The sequence below is a fragment of the Mus pahari genome, chromosome 18 (assembly GCF_900095145.1).
Source record: "Mus pahari chromosome 18, PAHARI_EIJ_v1.1, whole genome shotgun sequence".
NCBI lineage: Eukaryota > Metazoa > Chordata > Mammalia > Rodentia > Muridae > Mus > Mus pahari.
The window spans coordinates 13250346-13268858 of record NC_034607.1 but is presented as its reverse complement, the minus strand read 5'-3'; the positions used below and the strand labels follow the sequence as shown (position 1 = coordinate 13268858).

At 50.9% G+C, this 18513-nt stretch overlaps 2 protein-coding genes across 4 annotated transcripts in view; one reads left to right on the top strand and one right to left on the bottom strand.

Annotated features, from left to right (window-relative positions):
* The window catches only part of Mrpl14 (mitochondrial ribosomal protein L14), a 12097-nt gene extending 4848 nt beyond the window's left edge, over positions 1–7249 (bottom strand). Inside the window, exon 1 of the mRNA XM_021218363.2 lies at positions 7169–7249. The gene's annotated coding sequence lies outside the window, so the exon portion shown is untranslated. The remainder of the gene's footprint in view (positions 1–7168) is intronic.
* Positions 7250–7367: 118 nt separating this feature from the next.
* Positions 7368–18513, top strand: part of Tmem63b (transmembrane protein 63B) — a 26709-nt gene continuing 15563 nt past the window's right edge. Inside the window, exons 1-6 of one of the 3 annotated variants that reach the window (XM_021217780.2) lie at positions 7368–7484; positions 13833–14015; positions 14210–14289; positions 14525–14563; positions 15500–15590; positions 17868–17905. In XM_021217780.2, the coding sequence (XP_021073439.1) occupies positions 13857–14015; positions 14210–14289; positions 14525–14563; positions 15500–15590; positions 17868–17905 (407 nt within the window). In that variant the 5' untranslated portion in view covers positions 7368–7484; positions 13833–13856. Of the gene's footprint in view, positions 7485–7598; positions 7711–13832; positions 14016–14209; positions 14290–14524; positions 14564–15499; positions 15591–17867; positions 17906–18513 lie in introns of those variants that run through there. The other 2 variants (XM_029531322.1, XM_029531323.1) reach the window with 2 other exon arrangements.

Here is an 18513-nt window from a genome sequence, read left to right as displayed (position 1 = left end):
TTTTTTTTTTTTTTAACTTATTTTATTAGACATTTTCTTCATTTACATTTCAAATGCTATCCCAAATGTCCCCTCTACCCTCCCATCTCCACAACTCTTAACAAACTCTAGTTCCTTCAAGAACACTGACATTTTCCAGGTGTGGCACATGCCCTCGATCCCAGCACTCAGGAAGCCCAGGCACAGTTTGAGGTCGGCCTGGTGTACATACCAAGTTCCAGGACAGCCAGGGGACCACAGATAGACCTCAAAAACCAAAACAACCCTGACACTGACACTACATGTCCACTTGGATCACAGGCACCTCACTGCCTGCTGAGGGACTTGAAATACCAGGTGAGGAGGCCCCCTTTCAGTCTGACCTAAGGCTCAGCTGTGTCCTGTGCTGCGATTACACCCAGTACCTTGACCATGTCTGGAGTCTCAGTGACTTCTTAGCCCCCATCTAAGATCTAAAGACAACCTGTGGTGTAGGGAGCAAAAGAGCTCATGCTCTATGTATAACTAAGAGAAGGTACAACCCACCACATCTCTGATGGGCAGCCAGGCTGTGCCTCAAACCCCAACCAAGCTGTGCCCTCCAACACCAGCAGGCCCTCAGGCCCACTCCCAGACAAAAGGGACTCCCTGGCAATTCAAGATGAATTGAACGCAGCCCACATTATTGATCCTGGGGTCATAGGAACCTCACCTCTGCACTGGACTCTTAGACTCCTTGCAACTTACTACCCCAAATTCAGAAACGTAGGACACCTCAGATGACCAATGGAAGGCAGGAATTTTGTGCTCACCCTTGAGCACAGGGGCCATTCCTACAGAGAAGACTTCAACTTTTTTTGTGTGATAGGGTTTATCTATGTAGCCTTGGCTGTCCTAGAACTCACAGAGATCGGCCTGTCTCTGTCTCCGAGCACTGGGATTAAGGTGCACGTTACCACTGCTCAGCTTCAACTTTCTTTTTTTTTTTAAATAAAGATACAAGCTTTTATTTTTCTTTTTTTTCTTTTTTTTTTTTGGTTTTTCTTTTTTTTTTTTAAAGATTTATTTATTTATTTATTATATGTGAGTACACTGTAACTCTATCTTCAGACACTCCAGAAGAGGGAGTCAGATCTTGTTACAGATGGTTATGAGCCACCATGTGGTTGCTGGGATTTGAACTCCAGACCTTCGGAAGAGCAGTCGGGTGCTCTTACCCACTGAGCCATCTCACCAGCCCCAGCTTCAACTTTCTAAGGAAAAAGTCCATAATTACTTTCAGTTTCTAAGGTATCTGGTCCTGACTGTGACCTCTGACCTCAACCGCAGCAGACTTAGCAGTGAAGAGACATCAGTATGCACTGCTGTGGCCTGAAGGCACAGTCGCAGACACTCACCTGCTTTTCCCACACTAGGAAAAGATCTCAGGTCTTGAAAAACAGTAGGAGAGCAATAAATAAGTTAGGTGCCCCCACACACACTAGTGAGACACAGGGTCTTCATAGGGAACCAACCCTTCTAAGGGTCCCCTGGAGCCAAGAGGGTGCTAGTGGGTGGGGAAGCCCATGCTTTGTCTGCAAGGCCCTGGAAGTATGACCCAGTGTAGCGTGAACACTTCCCATCACTAAATAACCACTTCGGATGGGGAGGGGTGTGCTATGGGACAGCAAGGAAGTTCAGAGAAACTCTTAACAGGCCTTTGTGTTATCTGCTAGCAAGAGTTCACCCTGCACAAAGGCTCTGAGGCTTGGAAGACTCTGGCACACAAAATGCTGTCTCTTTCTTAGCCTTGTTTGCCCAGATGGTCCTCAGCATTTCTTCGATGACACTCATTTAGACAAAGCCAGGTTACCGGGAAGATTCCAGTGCGGAGGTGGCCTTTCCTGTGACTTCCTGGTCAACTCAGAGTATTATCTTCCCGTTTCAGAGTGCGGATCAAAGGGCAGGGCTGAGATGATCTCATCCATGAGAAGCATGCCCCTTTCCCATCTTGGTTAAGTTCCATCATGCTGCAGGAACACCGAGAGCACGGATTTCACAGTGCGAGGCATGCACTAGGCTCATCCATACCCATCCCACTGGATGCATGCTCCGTGGGGCAGAGACCACTCCCTGCCTTGCTTAGTTAGTGCTCTAGGGTGGAGAGCAGCTACTGACACATGGCTACAGCTAAGGGACTGTCAGGTAGAACCCAGAGTGTCCATGTGTGTGTGTTTTAACCTCTCTCTCTCTCTCTCTCTCTCTCTCTCTCTCTCTCTCTCTCTCTCTCTCGTTTTGTTTTGAGACAGGGTTCCTCTGTGTAGCCCTGGCTGTCCTGGAACTCACTCTGTAGGCCAGGCTGACCTCGAACTCAGAGATCCGCCTGCCTCTGCCTCCTGAGTGTTGGTATTAAAGGCGTGCGCCACCATGCCTGGCTTGACTTTTTCTCTCAGGCTTCTGATGTCTTAGAGAAGTAGTTTTCAACCTACGGGGTCATGACCTCTCTGGGGACAAATGATTTTTTTCATAGGGTCGCCTAAGACCATGGGAAGACACAGACATTTACATTACAATTCATCACAGTAGCAAAACCACAGTTAGGAAGTAGCAATAAAAATAATTTTTTTTTTCAAGGCAGGGTTTCTCTGTGTAGCCCTGGCTGTCCTGGAACTCACTCTGTAGACCAGGCTGGCCTCGAACTCAGAAATTCACCTGCCTCTGCCTCCCAAGTGCTGGGATTAAAGGTGTGCGCCACCACTGCCCAGCTAATAAAAATAATTTTATGGTTGAGGGTCACCACAACATGAGGGTCACAGCATTGGGAAAGTTGGGAACCAGTGCTTTGGAGGGTTCTTCTGTGTTAGGTCTGGTGGATTTTTGCTACTTTTCATACCTAGGGCTAGAAGAACAATCCGGGAAGCACCTACGCTTGGTGTGCTTTGGGGGCGGGGAGAGCACTGTTACCTGAGGTTATTTATTTATTATCATGTATACGTTTATTATCGTGTATACGTCATGTAGAGGGCAACTGTGGAGTCAGAGCTCTCCTTCCACCTTTACTGGTTCTGGGAAGCAGCCTCGGGTTCTCACACGCGTGCGGAAGAATGCTGCTGCCTAGCGGAGCCATCTTTTGCAGGTATCACTTGGGGTTTGAACTTCAGTTACAAAGTAACCAACAAAGTAACCAGCCTCTAGCTACACAATTCTGCAGCAGAGCCAGCATCACAGACCTATATATACATTGTTTCCAGGGCGCATTCTCTGGAGCAAGGAAGCCAAGGAGAGTCACCTTTAGCCTGGGAATTCTTTTTGTGTGTGTGTGTGTGTGTGTGTGTGTGTGTGTTTTAATATATATTTATTATATGTAAGTGCACTATAGCTGTCTTCAGACACCCCAGAAGAGGGCATTTTGATTTCATTACGGATGGTTTTGAGCCATCATGTGGTTGCTGGGATTTGAACTCACAACCTTTGGAAGAGCAGTCAGTGCTCTTAACCGCTGAGCCATCTCTCTCTGGCCCCTAGCCTGGGAATTCTTAAACCAGCTTCATTTTACAGGGTAAGATCCTGTCTCCAAAATCAAACCAATACATCACCTTAAACAGCAAAAAGCAAAGGCCTGGCCACTTTGAAGACCACCATCCTCCCATACAAACCCTTCCCTTCATTTTGGCCCAACAAATACTCCTATTTGTTGCTTAAACACTTGTTATTGTCTCCCCACTGGCTCATCCTCTTTCAGGAGTTTATTTTGTATATATAGTTTAATCTCACATAAGTCTAACATGTTGCAATTCTCAAAGTATCCTCGCCAGAGCACCCTCTTTGATGATTTCATTCCTTTGGAGCCTTTGGAAACAGAAAAACAAATGAGAATAGGCACTTGCCTGAAGGAGGCTGGCCCAGTGAGGACTTACAGCATTTTGCAGGTGGAGAAATGAAATCCGAAATGGTACTACTGCTTGTCACCCCACAAAGGTTATAAGGCAACCAAGTTCAGACCAGAGCTCAAACTTGCTCCTACTCTAGTAGGGCTGGGGTATGGTTCAAATGTAGTTCTACCCACTGAAAACGTCACCAAAAACAAATACAAGTTCAAAGCAGCCTAGGCTACATGAAACTGTCAAAAAGTAAAGAAAACAAACAGCGATGCAGGGCAGTGGTGGCACACGCCTTTAATCCCAGCACTTGGGAGGCAGAGGCAGGCGAATTTCTGAGTTCAGGGCCAGCCTGGTCTACAGAGTGAGTTCCAGGACAGCCAGGGCTACACAGAGAAACCCTGTCTTGATAAACAAACAAACAAACAAACAAACAAACCGCAAATCAACCAAGGTCAGGTGTGGTGGGTCATTCCTATAATAACAGCATTTGGGAGGCAGAGGCAAGTGGCTCTATGTGAGTTCAAGACCAGCCTGGTCTACATATTGAATTCCAGGCTAGCCAGGCTTACATAGTAAGATCCTGTCAATAATAATAATAATATACCACACCCAGCACAGCCCAAGGCAAAGCAGAGGCCAGTTTGCCTCACCTGCCCGGGTGGGAGCTTTCCCTGAATCATTACCAATGAGCAGAGCTCCCTTTAACCACATGAAGATCAGTTTCTACCACAGCTGCCACTGAACTTTTCTCAACTTGATGCACAGTTTTTACCTTATGTTTAACTTAATGATGGCAGTGGCAAGGACCCAGGAATAAGATGTCAGGTAGCCAGAGGAATGCAGGACAGCAAGGTTAGAACTGAAGAGGAAATGCTACTGGCGGGACTCATCTCTCAGCGCCAGCCTCTCCTCGCTGAGAAGTCTGTGACCTTTAAATCACTTCTCCGTGTCTCAGTGAATCGTGGACAAACAGGGGTCATTGGGAATTGTAAAGCCACTATGTTATCAAAGTGCTTTAGCTTCGTTTAGGGGACTCTGGTCAGTCGGGGAATCCTCTAGTTTACAGCTGGTTTCCCGTGCTCAGGGCAGGGAGAGTGGCCTCACTCCTTTATCACAAGGCTCTCCCTCCTCCCTAGAAAAATCACACAGTTCTCCAAGTCTTCTCAGCTTAGAAGAGACACAAGAAAGCGCTTCCTGACCTTCTGAGGACATACACGATTTTTAAGAGTGTTTGGGGGGGGACCTCCTTCCCAATTTCCCTACTGACACCTCCTCTGGGCCCGCACATTTTGTGACCCAGAACAACACTGTGAGCCCTGAGTCACAGTCCTTTCTTGAACACTGACTATAATGGTCAGCACACCTATAAAATTATACCAGATAAACTGAAGTGGGGTGGGGTGGTGCGCACATCTAATCCCAGCACTTTGGAGGTAGAAGCAGAAGGATCTTGGATCTCACATAAACAGACAAACCTAAAAATACAGGCTTCTTGAGGCCTTCCCAAGCCCCCATAGAACCAAGTAACATAAACAATGGGAAAATACATTTGGGTAGGTCCACATGAGACAGTGGACATCACTGTCCACAACAGAGGAGCAGATCAAGACAATCTTTAAAGGACTTTTTCATTAATCCCAGCACTTGGGAGACAGAGGCAGACAGACCTCTGAGTTCGAGGCCAGCCTGGTCTACCAAGTGAGTTCCTGGACAGCCAGGGCTACACAGAGAAACCCTGTCTCAAAAAAATAAAAAAAAAACAAAAACAAACAAACAAGAGTAAAACAAAACAAAAAACACATAGAAAAATAAAATAAATAAATAAATAAATGTAGCTTTTAGTGAAAAAGGATCTTCTATATAATGTTTTATATAAAAGAAGTTATCCATTTTACCCACAGGGGTTCTTGGATGTGTCTTTCCTGTAGGAAAATTACAGTCTCCTGCCACCACTCAGCCCACAGTGACAGCCCCAGGCAGTCCACATCGACAGCCGCCCCACCATCTTCTTCTTCTTCTTACCACCACCAAATCCTCAAGGTTGGGGAATTTGTATGTTTGGTTTGATTTGTTGAGACATGGTGTCAGGCAATCTCAAGTTGGCCTTACACACCCCAAGCAGCTAAGGATGGCCTTGAACAGCTACCTACATCTAGGATTCCGGGCAAGCCCCACTGATGGCCAATTCCAATGTGTTCATTACTAGTACTACCAACTGCATCTTCAGAGGATTTAACTGACTGAAAACTCAAGCTGAGGAAAGCAAGAGGTATACAAGAGATCAATACTTTCCCAAACTTTTCTACAACGCACAGAAACAGTAGAAGACACCTAATATATTCCCATGCCCTTGTGTCCCAAGACAGAACACCTACTGTAAGCAAGACACACACACACACACACACACACACACACACACACTGGCCATGATCTACTAAACTGATTTTCAAGCCACTCATGGGAGTGTCTGAAAGACACTTCAACAGACCAAATCTTAGAGCTACAAAACCCCAGCTACAAAACGAGCAGCTGGATAGCCACATACAGCAGCCACACTGACCAGGATGGTAGTGTCCAGTCGTGACGCAAGACCCTCCCTGGGTGAAACTATTTCCCAAGTAACCCAAGGTGATCCCGTCTCAGCTCTTGGGACCGCTACACAATCAGTTCCTTAACGTCTCAGCGTGTAAAGCTCTCTTACTGCGTACAGACCTCGAAATCTAACAGGTGGTATCTGTCCTGTCTTTGTATTCCTGATGTGTGGTGACATCCAGGAAAGGGGCGTTCCGCCTCTCCATCTCTCCAGTCTTTACCCCACCCCACCCCCACCCCCACTAGGAAAGAGGTCTTTGGTGAACTGAGAAAACAGGGAATCCCCGGGGCAAAAGGAGTCATTCAGCCTGACAGAAGCGAAAGCAAGGACTCCCTCTTTACACCACAGAAGTTTCTAGCAAACTCATCTCCAGACCCAGCAGGAGAGAGAAGCAGATAAAACTGCAGGAGACGCATGAGAGCAACAGGCCTGAGCCACTTAACCCAGGCTAGATCGCAGCCCCCATTCCCCGAGGCGCTACATCCAGAACCTGGATAAGCAGGTGGGCGCATCGGGGGCGCGTGGGAGGCGCGGACCCCGAAGCCCTTGGCAAAGAGAAGACGAGAGGGTCCAGATCTGAGGCCTCGCGAAGGGTGAGCACCCTTCTCACTTGCCTCTGGGTTTCCAGTATGGCCTGTCCTCACCCCTCCCCGACAGCGCTCCCCCTATTACAGAGAAGAAACCGGGAGAAGCAGCGCGAGGGGAGCGAGGTGTCCCCCCTGAACCCCCACCGTACCGCGTTGACAGCCTGGGAATCTCCCGCCACGGACCCCCTCTCGGCAAGGCTCCGCCCCGCACGCTGCGCCTGCGCGCCAGGGGGGTGTGCTCCGTGAGTGCGCGCGCACTTTCTACGTGTGCGGCGTGGGGGCGGGTCCTGCGGGAGCCCCGCCCTCGGCCCCCCCTCCCTCCTCCTGCTCCCCCTCCCCCAAGCGCTGCCGCGGCCGCCGCAGGAGCCCAGAGCTCTAGCCGCCCGGCGACTCCCCCTCCCCCTCCCCAGCCCCGCCCCGCCCGGAGCCGGGGCTCCCGAGTCGGAGCCGAGTCTGCGCCTAGGGGTGAGTACGCGGACCCCCTCCCCAGCACCCCTTACTTGGCTCATAGGATCTCACCACCACCCCAAGAAAGGGAAAAAAAAAAAAAAAAAAAAAAAAAAAAATAAGCACCCGGACTCAGCTGCGCGTCCCCTCCCTTCCACCTCCTGCGGGACCCAGAGGTGCCCGGGCCCCACGGGACTCAACAGAGGCACGCTTTGTCCCCAAACCCGCACCGTCCCTGCCAGATGTGAGTCCTCCCACCCCTGTCGGGGCTCCAGATGTGCGCCGTCCTCTGCCCCCGCCCCGCCAGAATATCCCAAGGCGTGGGACCCCTGCGTCCCGGCCCTCGAGTGCCACTCTAGTTCCACCTGCTCAGTCCAGGTGTGCGGCCCCTGCGCGGCCCTCCTCGGGTCCCAGCTGCTCCCCAGCCGCCGGCGCCGATGAAGGGAACCACCCGCCTCCGCCCCCGAGTTTTGCATTCTAGGGTCGCCAAGTCCGATGCCTTCGGTCTCGGTCTCTCTCTCTCTCTCTTTTTTATTATTCTTTTTCTTGTTGCTGGGGACGAAGCCGACCTCAAGCAAGGGGTTCAGGCTTGGGCAAAGGGCAGGGCTCGAGGGTGCTAGCACCTGACGGGTGGCTGCCCTAGCCCTGGTGGGGACTGATCTGCCGGCTAGAGAGGGCGGCCGGCCCGGGGAGCATGTCCTCTCCTGCGCCCCACACAGAGCAGTTCATTCATGAGCCGCCCGGGCCTGCGTTGGAGGGTGCGGTGGGGAGAAGATTCAGACGCGAATCCGGAGTAGGCAAAGGCCCTATTGAGGGGGAGGGGGCGCGCTTTGTCCCTCCCGGCCGTCTTGACCGCCTGGTGCGGACTGTCCCAAAGCTTGTCGTTGTGTTGCTCAGAAAAAGCAAGGATGCCCAGGAAGTGGGGAAGAGAGGTCAGAGGGGCTGGTTGCCCTTGGAGCTTTGCGCTGCCACCCGCCTTGGTCCCCTGATCGGAAGTCTGGCGGCCCGTTGCTCAGAGGGGATTGGGGCTCTGCTCCCTACCTAGTACCACTCCCTGACCCTGAACCTCCTCCCTGTCTGCAGTAGTCTGGGGTGAATGAGATTGTACCCAACACCTCCTGAAGAGGGGCCCACAGCCCTCTGCCTTCCAGATATAAGAGAGAGGGGAAGGGGAGTGGCTGCCAGGCTCAGGTGGTGGGTATGTTGGCAGCACCTTTGTCCTCCCGGGTACCAGAGGGTCTACGTCCTGGCATGTACCAGGTAGCACATGCTGGGGCCTGCTGTTGAAGTCTTGGCCAGGGAGTGAGCGAGTAGGTGGGTGGGGATGTTTTGAGGCAGAAGACGGTGATAAGTAGTGAAGAACCCCTTTTTGGCATCGGTACAAATTCCTTCCAAGTACAGCAGAGTAACAGAAAACCGGGTTCAAATCCCAGCTCTGTTGTTCTTTGAGCTGTGCGACCTTGGCAAGTTACTTAATCCATCTGAACCTCCGTGTCTATTTACAAGTGTGATTAGTTACTACCACCTCCTTCCGAGGCGCACCTTTGGGATCCAATAGTTTAGTGCAGGTAAATAGCCTGGCACTCTGCCTGACAGATGATCGATTATAATGGGTTCACATCTCTGAACTTCCTGACCTATCAGTATCCTCCGGAGTCCCACCCCACCCTCTGCAGGTGCATGGGGGTACATTCTGGGACTTGGTGAGAGTCCCTACCTAATACAGAGGAAGCCTCCCTACCCCCTGCCCTCCTCCACTGAGGAGTTCCTATTCTCTTCCTTTCATGAAATTATATGCTTTATTTTGGTCTTAACCAGCCTTCCTCAACTAAAGCAACCTCTTGGAGTCTATATCTTATTTTTTTTTAAAGATTTATTTATTTATTATATGTAAGTACACTGTGGCTGTGTTCAGACACTCCGGAAGAGGGCATCAGATCTTGTTACGGATGGTTGTGAGCCACCATGTGGTTGCTGGGATTTGAACTCTGGACCTCCGGAAGAGCAGTCGGGTGCTCTTACCCACTGAGCCATCTCGCCAGCCCCTATATCTTATTAATAACTGCTTTTTTTGTGTTTTATGTTGTTTGAGATTGGGCTGTCATTTAGCCCAGGCTGGCCTTGAACTCCTAATCTTCCTGCCTTCATCTTCCAAGTGCATGCTTGCCTTCCACAGCTGGTCCTTTCTAGTGGTGGTTTTTGTTTGTTTTGCTTGCTTGCTTATTTTAAGAGCTGTGGACTAGAGTTTTGGTGGTTTGTGTTGTTTTGTTTTGTTTTTAATTTTATTAAATCTTTTAAGCAGCTGCAGGGTTGAATTGTCTCCATTTTATAGGTGAAGGCCCTGAGCTGGTTAAGCACCCTTTCCAGAATAAAAACCAAGTGTGCTTCATCTTAGGGCTCTTGGTCCTCTTCCCCTGCTTCAGAGCTTGAACCCACAAACCCCACCCGTGAGTCAGGGATCGGCTCCAGGCAAGACGAAAGGCAAACCTGTAGATTTAGGGCCTGGCCTTCCTCAGAGCTGGTGCTGACAGCCCTCCGAGCCTGCGAGTGGAGGAGCACTATTGACAGGAGCAGCCCATCTCTGGATCTGTCACAGACTGCTGTGTGACCTTCCCCAAGTTATTTGCCATCTCTGTGCCTCAGTGGCCTGTTGGGGTTGTGAGGGGTGGCAAATAGCAACATTTGCAGAGTGCTTAGTGAAGTAATACGGGGGACAGAGTAAAAGCAAGCCAGGCAGGTGTGGTGGAGCTTAGTCGTGTCTTGACTTGGAGTCAAGCCTAGGCTATATAGCTAGATCCTGAAGAGATGGGGGAGGGAGCCACCTAGAGATACAATGATACACTTTTGCCTTTCTCTGAGTTCCACCACAGCCAAGCAAAACCTTTGGTATTTGTTACAGATTGGAAGACCCAGGTCCAGATGGCATACTAAGAGTTAACTTCTTATTCACTGGCTTTGTAAGAACTCAAAGAAGCCCTAAACTCTACAAGGAAAACAAACAAACAAAAACTTCTAACCTACAACACAGTTTTGATTAGTGAAATGACAACCTTGATCTGGGTTAAGCTAAAATTCGCCCCACCCCATCCCTATACAATACCAACTTCAGTATCCAACTAGAGAAATGGGCTCACAGCTGGCTGGGTATGTCTAGATTGGGAGAACCTTCGCCTGCTCCTCCTATCCTTCAGCTCCCCAGTGCTAGGCTGGATTTGAAAGCAGCTGCCCTGAATGACACAGCCCAGCAACCCCACCCCTACAGTTGGAGAACTTAGCCTGTCAACCGGCAAAACTACCAGCCCAGCTCCACCTCTTACCTATCCCGTGACCTTGCCTGGCTCCACTCCCTTCTCTGGTCCCTGTTTCCTTCCTGTGGATGGGTGATCTGGGTGTGCCTTGCTCGCCTTGGGTGCAGGGGAGGATCTGTGTATTCCATCCTGGGGAACTCTCACCCACAGTAACAGAGCCACATCTTGTAGAAGCTCCCAGAGTGTCCCATCTTCCTTCAGAGTAGGGAAGACGGGAACAGGAGGATGCCATTGAAAGGGTTTGGACAAGGGGTGAGAACAGGCACTGAAGTTCCTGGAGTTCAGAGAAGTTAGGACTGGAGATATAGCATGGTTAATAACATGCTTACTTAGCATGCGTGAAACCCTAGGTTGGATTTCCAGCACTTGGGAAGTAGAGACAGAAGTTTAAGGTCATCCACAGCTTCATAACAAGAGTAAAGCCAGTCTGCAATATATGAGACCTTGTCTCAAAGAAAAAAAATGTGGGGGATTTATACACCGAGACACAGACAGACAGACAGACAGACAGACAGACACACACACACACACACACACTCCTCCATTCAGAGACCACAAGTTCCTTTATTTTTGCACACAATCATGTAGTTATCTAGCATCCTGTGCGGACAGACACACATATGACCACATTTACATATCTGAACATATGTCTGGACTGGACTGCTCTTGTATTCACTGGCCCAAGAACAAATAATAAGCATTTTATTTATGCAACATCCGTATATGCAGAGGATTGTAAGTCGGAGATCAGCCTAGGCTACATAAGGAGACCTTGGTGAGAGATAGAGACAGCGCCCCTTCCTCCATGGTGGATACATTGTTACCTCTCTAGGAGAGCCATCCTGGTGTTTTTTTTTATTACAGACTGGAAGAGAGAGGCCAGGTTACACCTTCATCTGTTCTAGACCTATCAGCAAAGCACGGTTGTGTTCTGAGAAGGGTCCCAGCTTAGGTAGAAGTTGACTTAGGTTTGAATTCCAGCTTCTATCATTTTATTGGCAGTGAGACCTTGTGGGAAAGTACTTAGCCTTTCTGAGCCCTGTACTCACATCTTCAAATGACAGGATGTTTGAGGGTTAAATGTGGTCATGTATGTTATTCTTTTGTTTTAAAAGATTTAGTATTTATTTCATGTGTAGGAGTGTTTTGCCTGCGCGTGTCTGTGTACCATGTGGGTGCAATACCAGCGGAGGCCAGAAGAGGGTGTCAGTTCTGGAGCTGGAGTTCACAGTTGTTAGCGGCCCTGTGGGCCCTGGGAATTGAATCCTTGTCTTCAAGAGAAGCCAGTGCTGCATCTGCTGAGCTACCGCTGGAGCCCCATATATTGTTATTCTTAAAACAATGGACACTAGATAACTAGTACATGCTACAGTGATTAAACTCATGTGTTTTTTAAAGGCAGCTCTGGGCCAGAAAAAGGAGCCTGTATAACATATGCAGGGAGTTATTCTCTGCTCTGCTCTGAAGCAGGCTTTGCAAAGACTCCTTTGGACCAAAAGAAACACACAAACAATGCCCACATCCTCGCAGAGCGCTTCTGGCTCCTGCCCTGAGTGATTGGATGTTTGAATGGGAAGAGGGGACCCCAGAGGTGCTAGGTCACCCTAGGGGGCTAAGGGACAGACAGTTGCTTCCAACCTGCTGGTTACCTCTTCTAGATTTGTTGTTATCTCTCTCTGTCTGGTTGCCTTTCTTCCCTAGGGACCCTACCCCAGGCAGACTGTCCATGTTGTCAGCAGAAGGGGCCCCCAGGGGCCCCTGAGTAGGGCCGGGGGGAGCTCTGCTGCTGTGGTAGCTGTCTCTGCTGCAGCCACACTGCTTCAGCCTGGGGACCTCCCCAGGGCCCTGCTCAGCTTTGTCCCCAAACCGTTCCAGAGCCCAGGGCTCCAACTGGCTTCCCCCTCCCTCCTCTCCTGCCCTTCATCCACTCAGGGCACAAAGGCTGTGGCAGGGCACCAGGCAGGCACCGGGCAAGACAGTAGTACAGTGGTTGCTGGGGGCCTTTAGAGGCCTCGCCCACTCTTCCCTCCCTTTTGCCAATGGAAAAGCTGGCTGGAGGGCACAGCATTCCCAGCCTGCTCTGCTCCATAGACAGAAGCACGGCATTCTGGGAGTTGTAGTCCTTACACCCCTCTGTTGTCCCCCTATACAGCTAGTTGGAGAGAAGGGAGGAGAGCTGGGCTGGAAATGTGATGGAGAGAAGCAGGTATGGCAGGGCCCAGCGTGGTGACACAGACCCTGACGTTTGGCTCGTTTACCTGCCTTCCAGCGCAGTGCTCTGCTCCGAGGACACAGGAGCAGCTCTGATGCTGAACATCTGTTTAGAAGGTGGTTATGTGGAGGAGGTTAACAGAATTAAAAACTCTAAGCACATTTGATCATTCTGGTTCTCTTTTCATATTTTTCGCTTGAACTTTTCCAAAATGCAGAGAAGTCCCCCCCCCCTTTTAATTCTTCACTCATTTATTATAGTCAAAGATTGGATTTAGGGCTTCTTCTGAGAAGACCAGAATGTTGGCTCTGGACTCTTATTCTCTGGCATAGAGACAGACAGGTCTCTACCCATCATTTTAAAATTTATTTCCATTGCTTTATGTGTATGACTGTTTTGTCTGCGTACATACATATATACGTGTGTGCAGCACATGCATGCCTGGTGCCTGCAGAGATCAGAAGAAGGCATCCTATCCCCTGGAACTGAAATTATGATGTCTGCGAGCCTCCATGTGGGTGCTGGGAACCCAACCCAAGACCCCTGGAAGGGCGGCGAAGCTTTTAACTGCAGAATCATCTCTTCAGTGTCCACCCCCTCCTCATTTCTCAGGCTTAAGAGAGATTCTAAGTTGGGGGTGATGCTGGGGTTAGGGTCAGGGTGCGCTGCCCTAACCTAGAGTAGAGTCATAGCCAGAGGGCCGTGATGTCAATCCATATGACACACTCCTGTGTCTCGTGAGCAATGCCACCCACTGAGGCAGCTGGTCAACCCTCCCTGTACCCACCTTGCCAGACCACGGTGGGTAGGGGATGAACCCAGCTGACTGACTTGCCCTCTGCCCAGGAGGACCATGCGGCACTAGCAGCCATGCTGCCGTTCTTGCTGGCCACACTGGGCACCGCGGCCCTCAACAGCAGCAACCCGAAGGACTACTGCTACAGTGCCAGGATCCGCAGCACTGTCCTACAGGGCCTGCCCTTTGGGGGCGTCCCCACCGTGCTGGCTCTGGACTTCATGTGCTTTCTTGTGAGTGACCTCATACTATCCCTGACCCTTGACACCCAGACCCAGGATATCCCCTGCAGAGATCCTCCACCTCTCCCAGACCCAACCAAGAAAGCCAGATTGCCGCTTCCCAACTTCCGTCCCTTTATCTAAGCCACGGTGATTCCTTTTAAGTTAAGGTTCTGACCCCTGGCTGCTCCCCCTTTTGCCTTCAGGCCCTGCTGTTCTTATTCTCAATCCTCCGGAAGGTGGCCTGGGACTACGGGCGGCTGGCCTTGGTGACAGATGCAGACAGGTAAGAAAGAGCCCGAGCCTGTCCCCCTCCGCTCGGCACACAAACATCACGCTCCACGTTGCCTCTGGGAAACGCCAGCCTTCTTCCGTCCCCTCTGTTGGGGGATGGAGAGGAACCAGTAGACCCTGGGCCAACACGGGATGGTGTGAGGACCTTTAGTTGGGCCTCTGTCCCACACCGGTCCCCCAGGGACTCTCATCTGCTGCACCTAACCCTTTCTGTTCTCTGTCCCCAGGCTTCGCCGGCAGGAGAGGGAGCGAGTGGAACAGGAATAGTATGTGGGGCATCAGCCCCCTCATCCACACTAAACCTGCTTTCCTTTTTTTTCTTCTTTTTCACGCTTCATCTCTTCTCTTCACGCCAGTTGTTGGGTTTTCTCTTTTGCAGTTCTTTCCTCTGCAGGCTCATGCATCAGATTAACGCAGGTGGTGGTGCTTTGCTGAGCAAGGGGCGCCTCAACTTGTCTCTGCCCCATCCTGGTTCAGTTCCTTCTCTTAGGTTCCCTGCCTGAGAAAATCCCCTCTGTGTGCACCCCTGCATGCTTAGCCTTCACTGGCAGAGGGCGAAGGACCGCCCTCTGGGAACTCCCTAGACAATCCCCAGCACAGTGATGCAGAGACAAGATCGGGTGTCACCAACAGCTTCCTAGCCCCTAACAGCTAGTTCTTCATATTTCAGGCTTCCTTGCTCAAAGAGCTCCCCCCCCCCCCAATTTGTGGCCTTTTTGACTCCTTGTGGTCTCTGTCTGTAGGACTGGAGTTGGAGCCGTGGCAGCTAATGGCTTGGGGGCAATGGGAGGGGAGGGTCCTGCCCGAGAGACATCTTCCAGTCTTGCTACCCCTATGGGTTCTTCTTGTCCCCCGCTTTCCTTCGCTTCCCTTTTGCTTTGGGGGTAAAACTGTTTCTGTTGCCCACCTCCCACTCCCCCTGCTGGTCATCTTTGGAACTGCAGGGACCTCTAACATCTTGCTTCCACCTCTATTCTGGGCCGTGATGAAGACACCCCTCTCAAATAAGGCCCACCCCACTCACCAGTGATCCCTAAAGCAGGCGTGTTCGAGAGAGGCGTGGGTAGGGGGAGATCACTCTTGCTTCAGCCTCTGCGCTTTCTGTGCCTTCTTTAGCCCCTCTGAGTGCTCATAGCTGGCCCTCTGAGGCCCACACGCCCCCTCTCACCTGCCTCTGCTCTGTCTCCCCACCCCACCCCCAGTGTGGCATCAGCTATGCATGGGGACAGTCACGACCGGTATGAGCGTCTCACCTCCGTCTCCAGCTCTGTCGACTTTGACCAAAGGGACAATGTGAGTGTCCTCCTTTTGATTTCCTTGGGTACACAGCCGTAAGGTCAGGGACATTAGTGTGGACTTCTCAGCAGAGGGAGTGACATGCTAAGGTTCAGGGGACACCAGCAGGCCTAGAGCTCCTGTGGCACAGGCCGGGAGCTTCTAACATTTGTCTATTACAAACTTTGTCCGCTATTGATTAAAAATCCTTTTTTTTTTTTTTAATATGGCTTTAGAAACTGTAATGAGCCTTGAAGGTCTGTGCAATAAAACTTAGACACCATTGATTAAAGCTCTCCTTTTCTTTGAATGTGGTTTTAGAAATTATAATAAGCCTTGAGGGTCTATGCAATAAGACTCAGACACCATCATGTTACACAGAGCTTGCAGGCTGGTGTCCATGCACACAGGGACACGCTGCCTTGCTGGGGGTTAATGCTGACTGAGCAGCTCCTTCAAACCTGATGGGCCACAGCAGTCCCCAGACCCTCTTTCCATCAGATCAGGTGCACAGAAGTTTCCTGCCTGGTCCCAGGCAGAATGCTAATCCTCACACCCTGGGGTGGCCCTGGTCAGCCCCATTTGGGCTGGGGCTCCTGCAGCAGCCTTAGCAGAGATGCCCGTCAGCTTCCTGAGACTCCCAGAGTACATGACAAGGTACCCCTGCCAGACAGAGGTGTCTGGTGGCCCCCAGACTTGAATGGAGCTCAGGTAACCAGTCTCGCGTCTTGGCCGGAAGGCGCACCCTCCCATCCTGTACTAGAGAGGGACCCTCTGTGGGTAGAAGGTAGTGTGGAATTTCTTTCTAACCATCCACCCACCTGCAGACAGGACTGAGACGAGGACAGGGAGAGACCTGCAGCCCAGGGACCCTCCAAGGTGGACTAGGAGACGGAGTAAAGAGCGTGGGCACCATAGCACACCCCTCTGTTTTTGTTAGCCTTGCTTATTTATTTTTGTAGATTTTTACATTGTGCGTGTGTGTGTGTGTGTGTGTGTGTGTGTATGCATATGCATGCGCGTGCACGTGCGTGTGCACTCCTACTCACCCATACATGAGAAGCAGGAGGATAACACAGCAGCACGTGTGTGAGGTCAGAGGACAGCTTACAGGATGTAGTCGTCCACCTTGGCAGCAAGTGCCTTTGACTTTGCTGAGTGATCCATCTCATCAGCCCTGCTTTTTCTTTTTCTTTAATTAATCTATTTGTATAAGTTTATCATATATGTGCATATGTACGTGGAAATGTGTACGTTGTATGTGTGAAGGTCAGAGGACAACTCTCAGAAACCGACTCTCTCCTTCCACCCTATGGGTCCCTAGGATTGAACTCAGGTTGCCAGGTTTCGCGGCAAGCCCCTGTACCTTCTGAGCCATCCTGGCAGCCTGCAAACTCTTCTCATTCGCTAGAAATTAGGAGATCCCAGTACCTTCCTCGAACCCCATCCCCATCTGGCCCATAGGACCCCAGAGTTTTGTAGTTATGTGCATCTCCAGATTGTGTGTGTGTGTGTGTGTGTGTGTGTGTGTGTGTTTGCACGCGCGCGCATGCGTGCACATGTATACAGGTACACGGGAGGACAGTGGTCACCTTTGACTGTTGTTCCTCAGGCAGTATCAACCTTGGTTTGTTTGGTTGGTTGGTTGGTTGGTTGGTTTGTGTTTATTTAGCCGCCATAATGCATACACACACTCATGCACACACTAAGCTATGTATATGGAGGACAGAAGACGGCTCGGGGACGTCAGTTCTTCCCTTCTACCACGTTAGAGTCCAGAGATCGAGCAGGGACCTGTATGAGTCATTTTGACAGGCTCACTTGGTTCTTCCGAGGCGGGGTTTTTAACTAGGACCTAGGGCTTCCTACTAGGCTAACCTGTCTGACCAATGAACCCCAGAGATCTCTGTCTAGGCCTTCCCTGGTCTGGGAGTGTGTACCACCACACCCTGCTTTGTTTCTGTAAGAACCAGGGATTGAACTCTGGTCCTTTTGCTTGCAAGACAAGCACTTTACTAACTGAGCCATCCCCCCTCGTCCCTACTCATATACTTTCTTTTTTTTTTTTAGTACTAGAGATAGAAGCCAGGGTTTCACTCACTCTAGGCAGAGGCTCTCCCAGACACATCCGTGGTGATCATGGGGTTTTTCTTCAAGTGCAAGGGTTGGTGTAGGGACTGTATCCACGTGATCACAGGCTGGAGATAATTCTGAGAACCTGATAGGTGGAGCTAGGGAAGGCGGGGTCAGGTTGGTAGGCTGGGATCTCCAGTTGTGGTCCCTCTGTTTCCCCAGGGCTTCTGTTCCTGGCTGACAGCCATCTTCAGGATAAAGTAAGTGAATGGTCTATGCACTCTAAAGAGAAAGAAACAGAAACCTCAGCCAAAACCAAGGCCAGCAGCTTGGAAGGCCTTAGGGCTCCTAGCCATTGCGGTACCCTGTGCCCCACTGCAAGAGGCCAGGCAGTGGGGGCCAGCCTCTGCTGAACACCTCCCCCCACCCCGTATGTTTATTCCAACCCACCATCTCCTCTGTAACACCCTGCATGAGGTCAGCCATTCCCTGGTCTACCAGCCCTGGCCACAGCTTGATTGAGAGCAGGGGCCAGAGGCCCCACCTCAGCCTTTGTGCAGCCAGCAGGTGTGGGCAGCAGGCAGAACTCAGGAGATCCAGCCAGAGTCCACAGGCAGGCAGTGAGCGCTGAGAAAGGCAGGAAGTTGGGACAGGTCAGCACTGGGCCCCTAACCACGCTCTGGGCCCATGATCATGGGAGCTCAACCCTGGTAGCCGTAAGGCCCTAGAAGGAGCTGCTGCTACCCACATCCCTCTTCCTCCCATAACATCTGTCCTCCTCCTCCCATAGCATCCCTCCTCCTCCTCCCATAGCATCCCTCCTCCTCCCATAGCATCCCTCCTCCTCCTCCCATAGCATCCCTCCTCC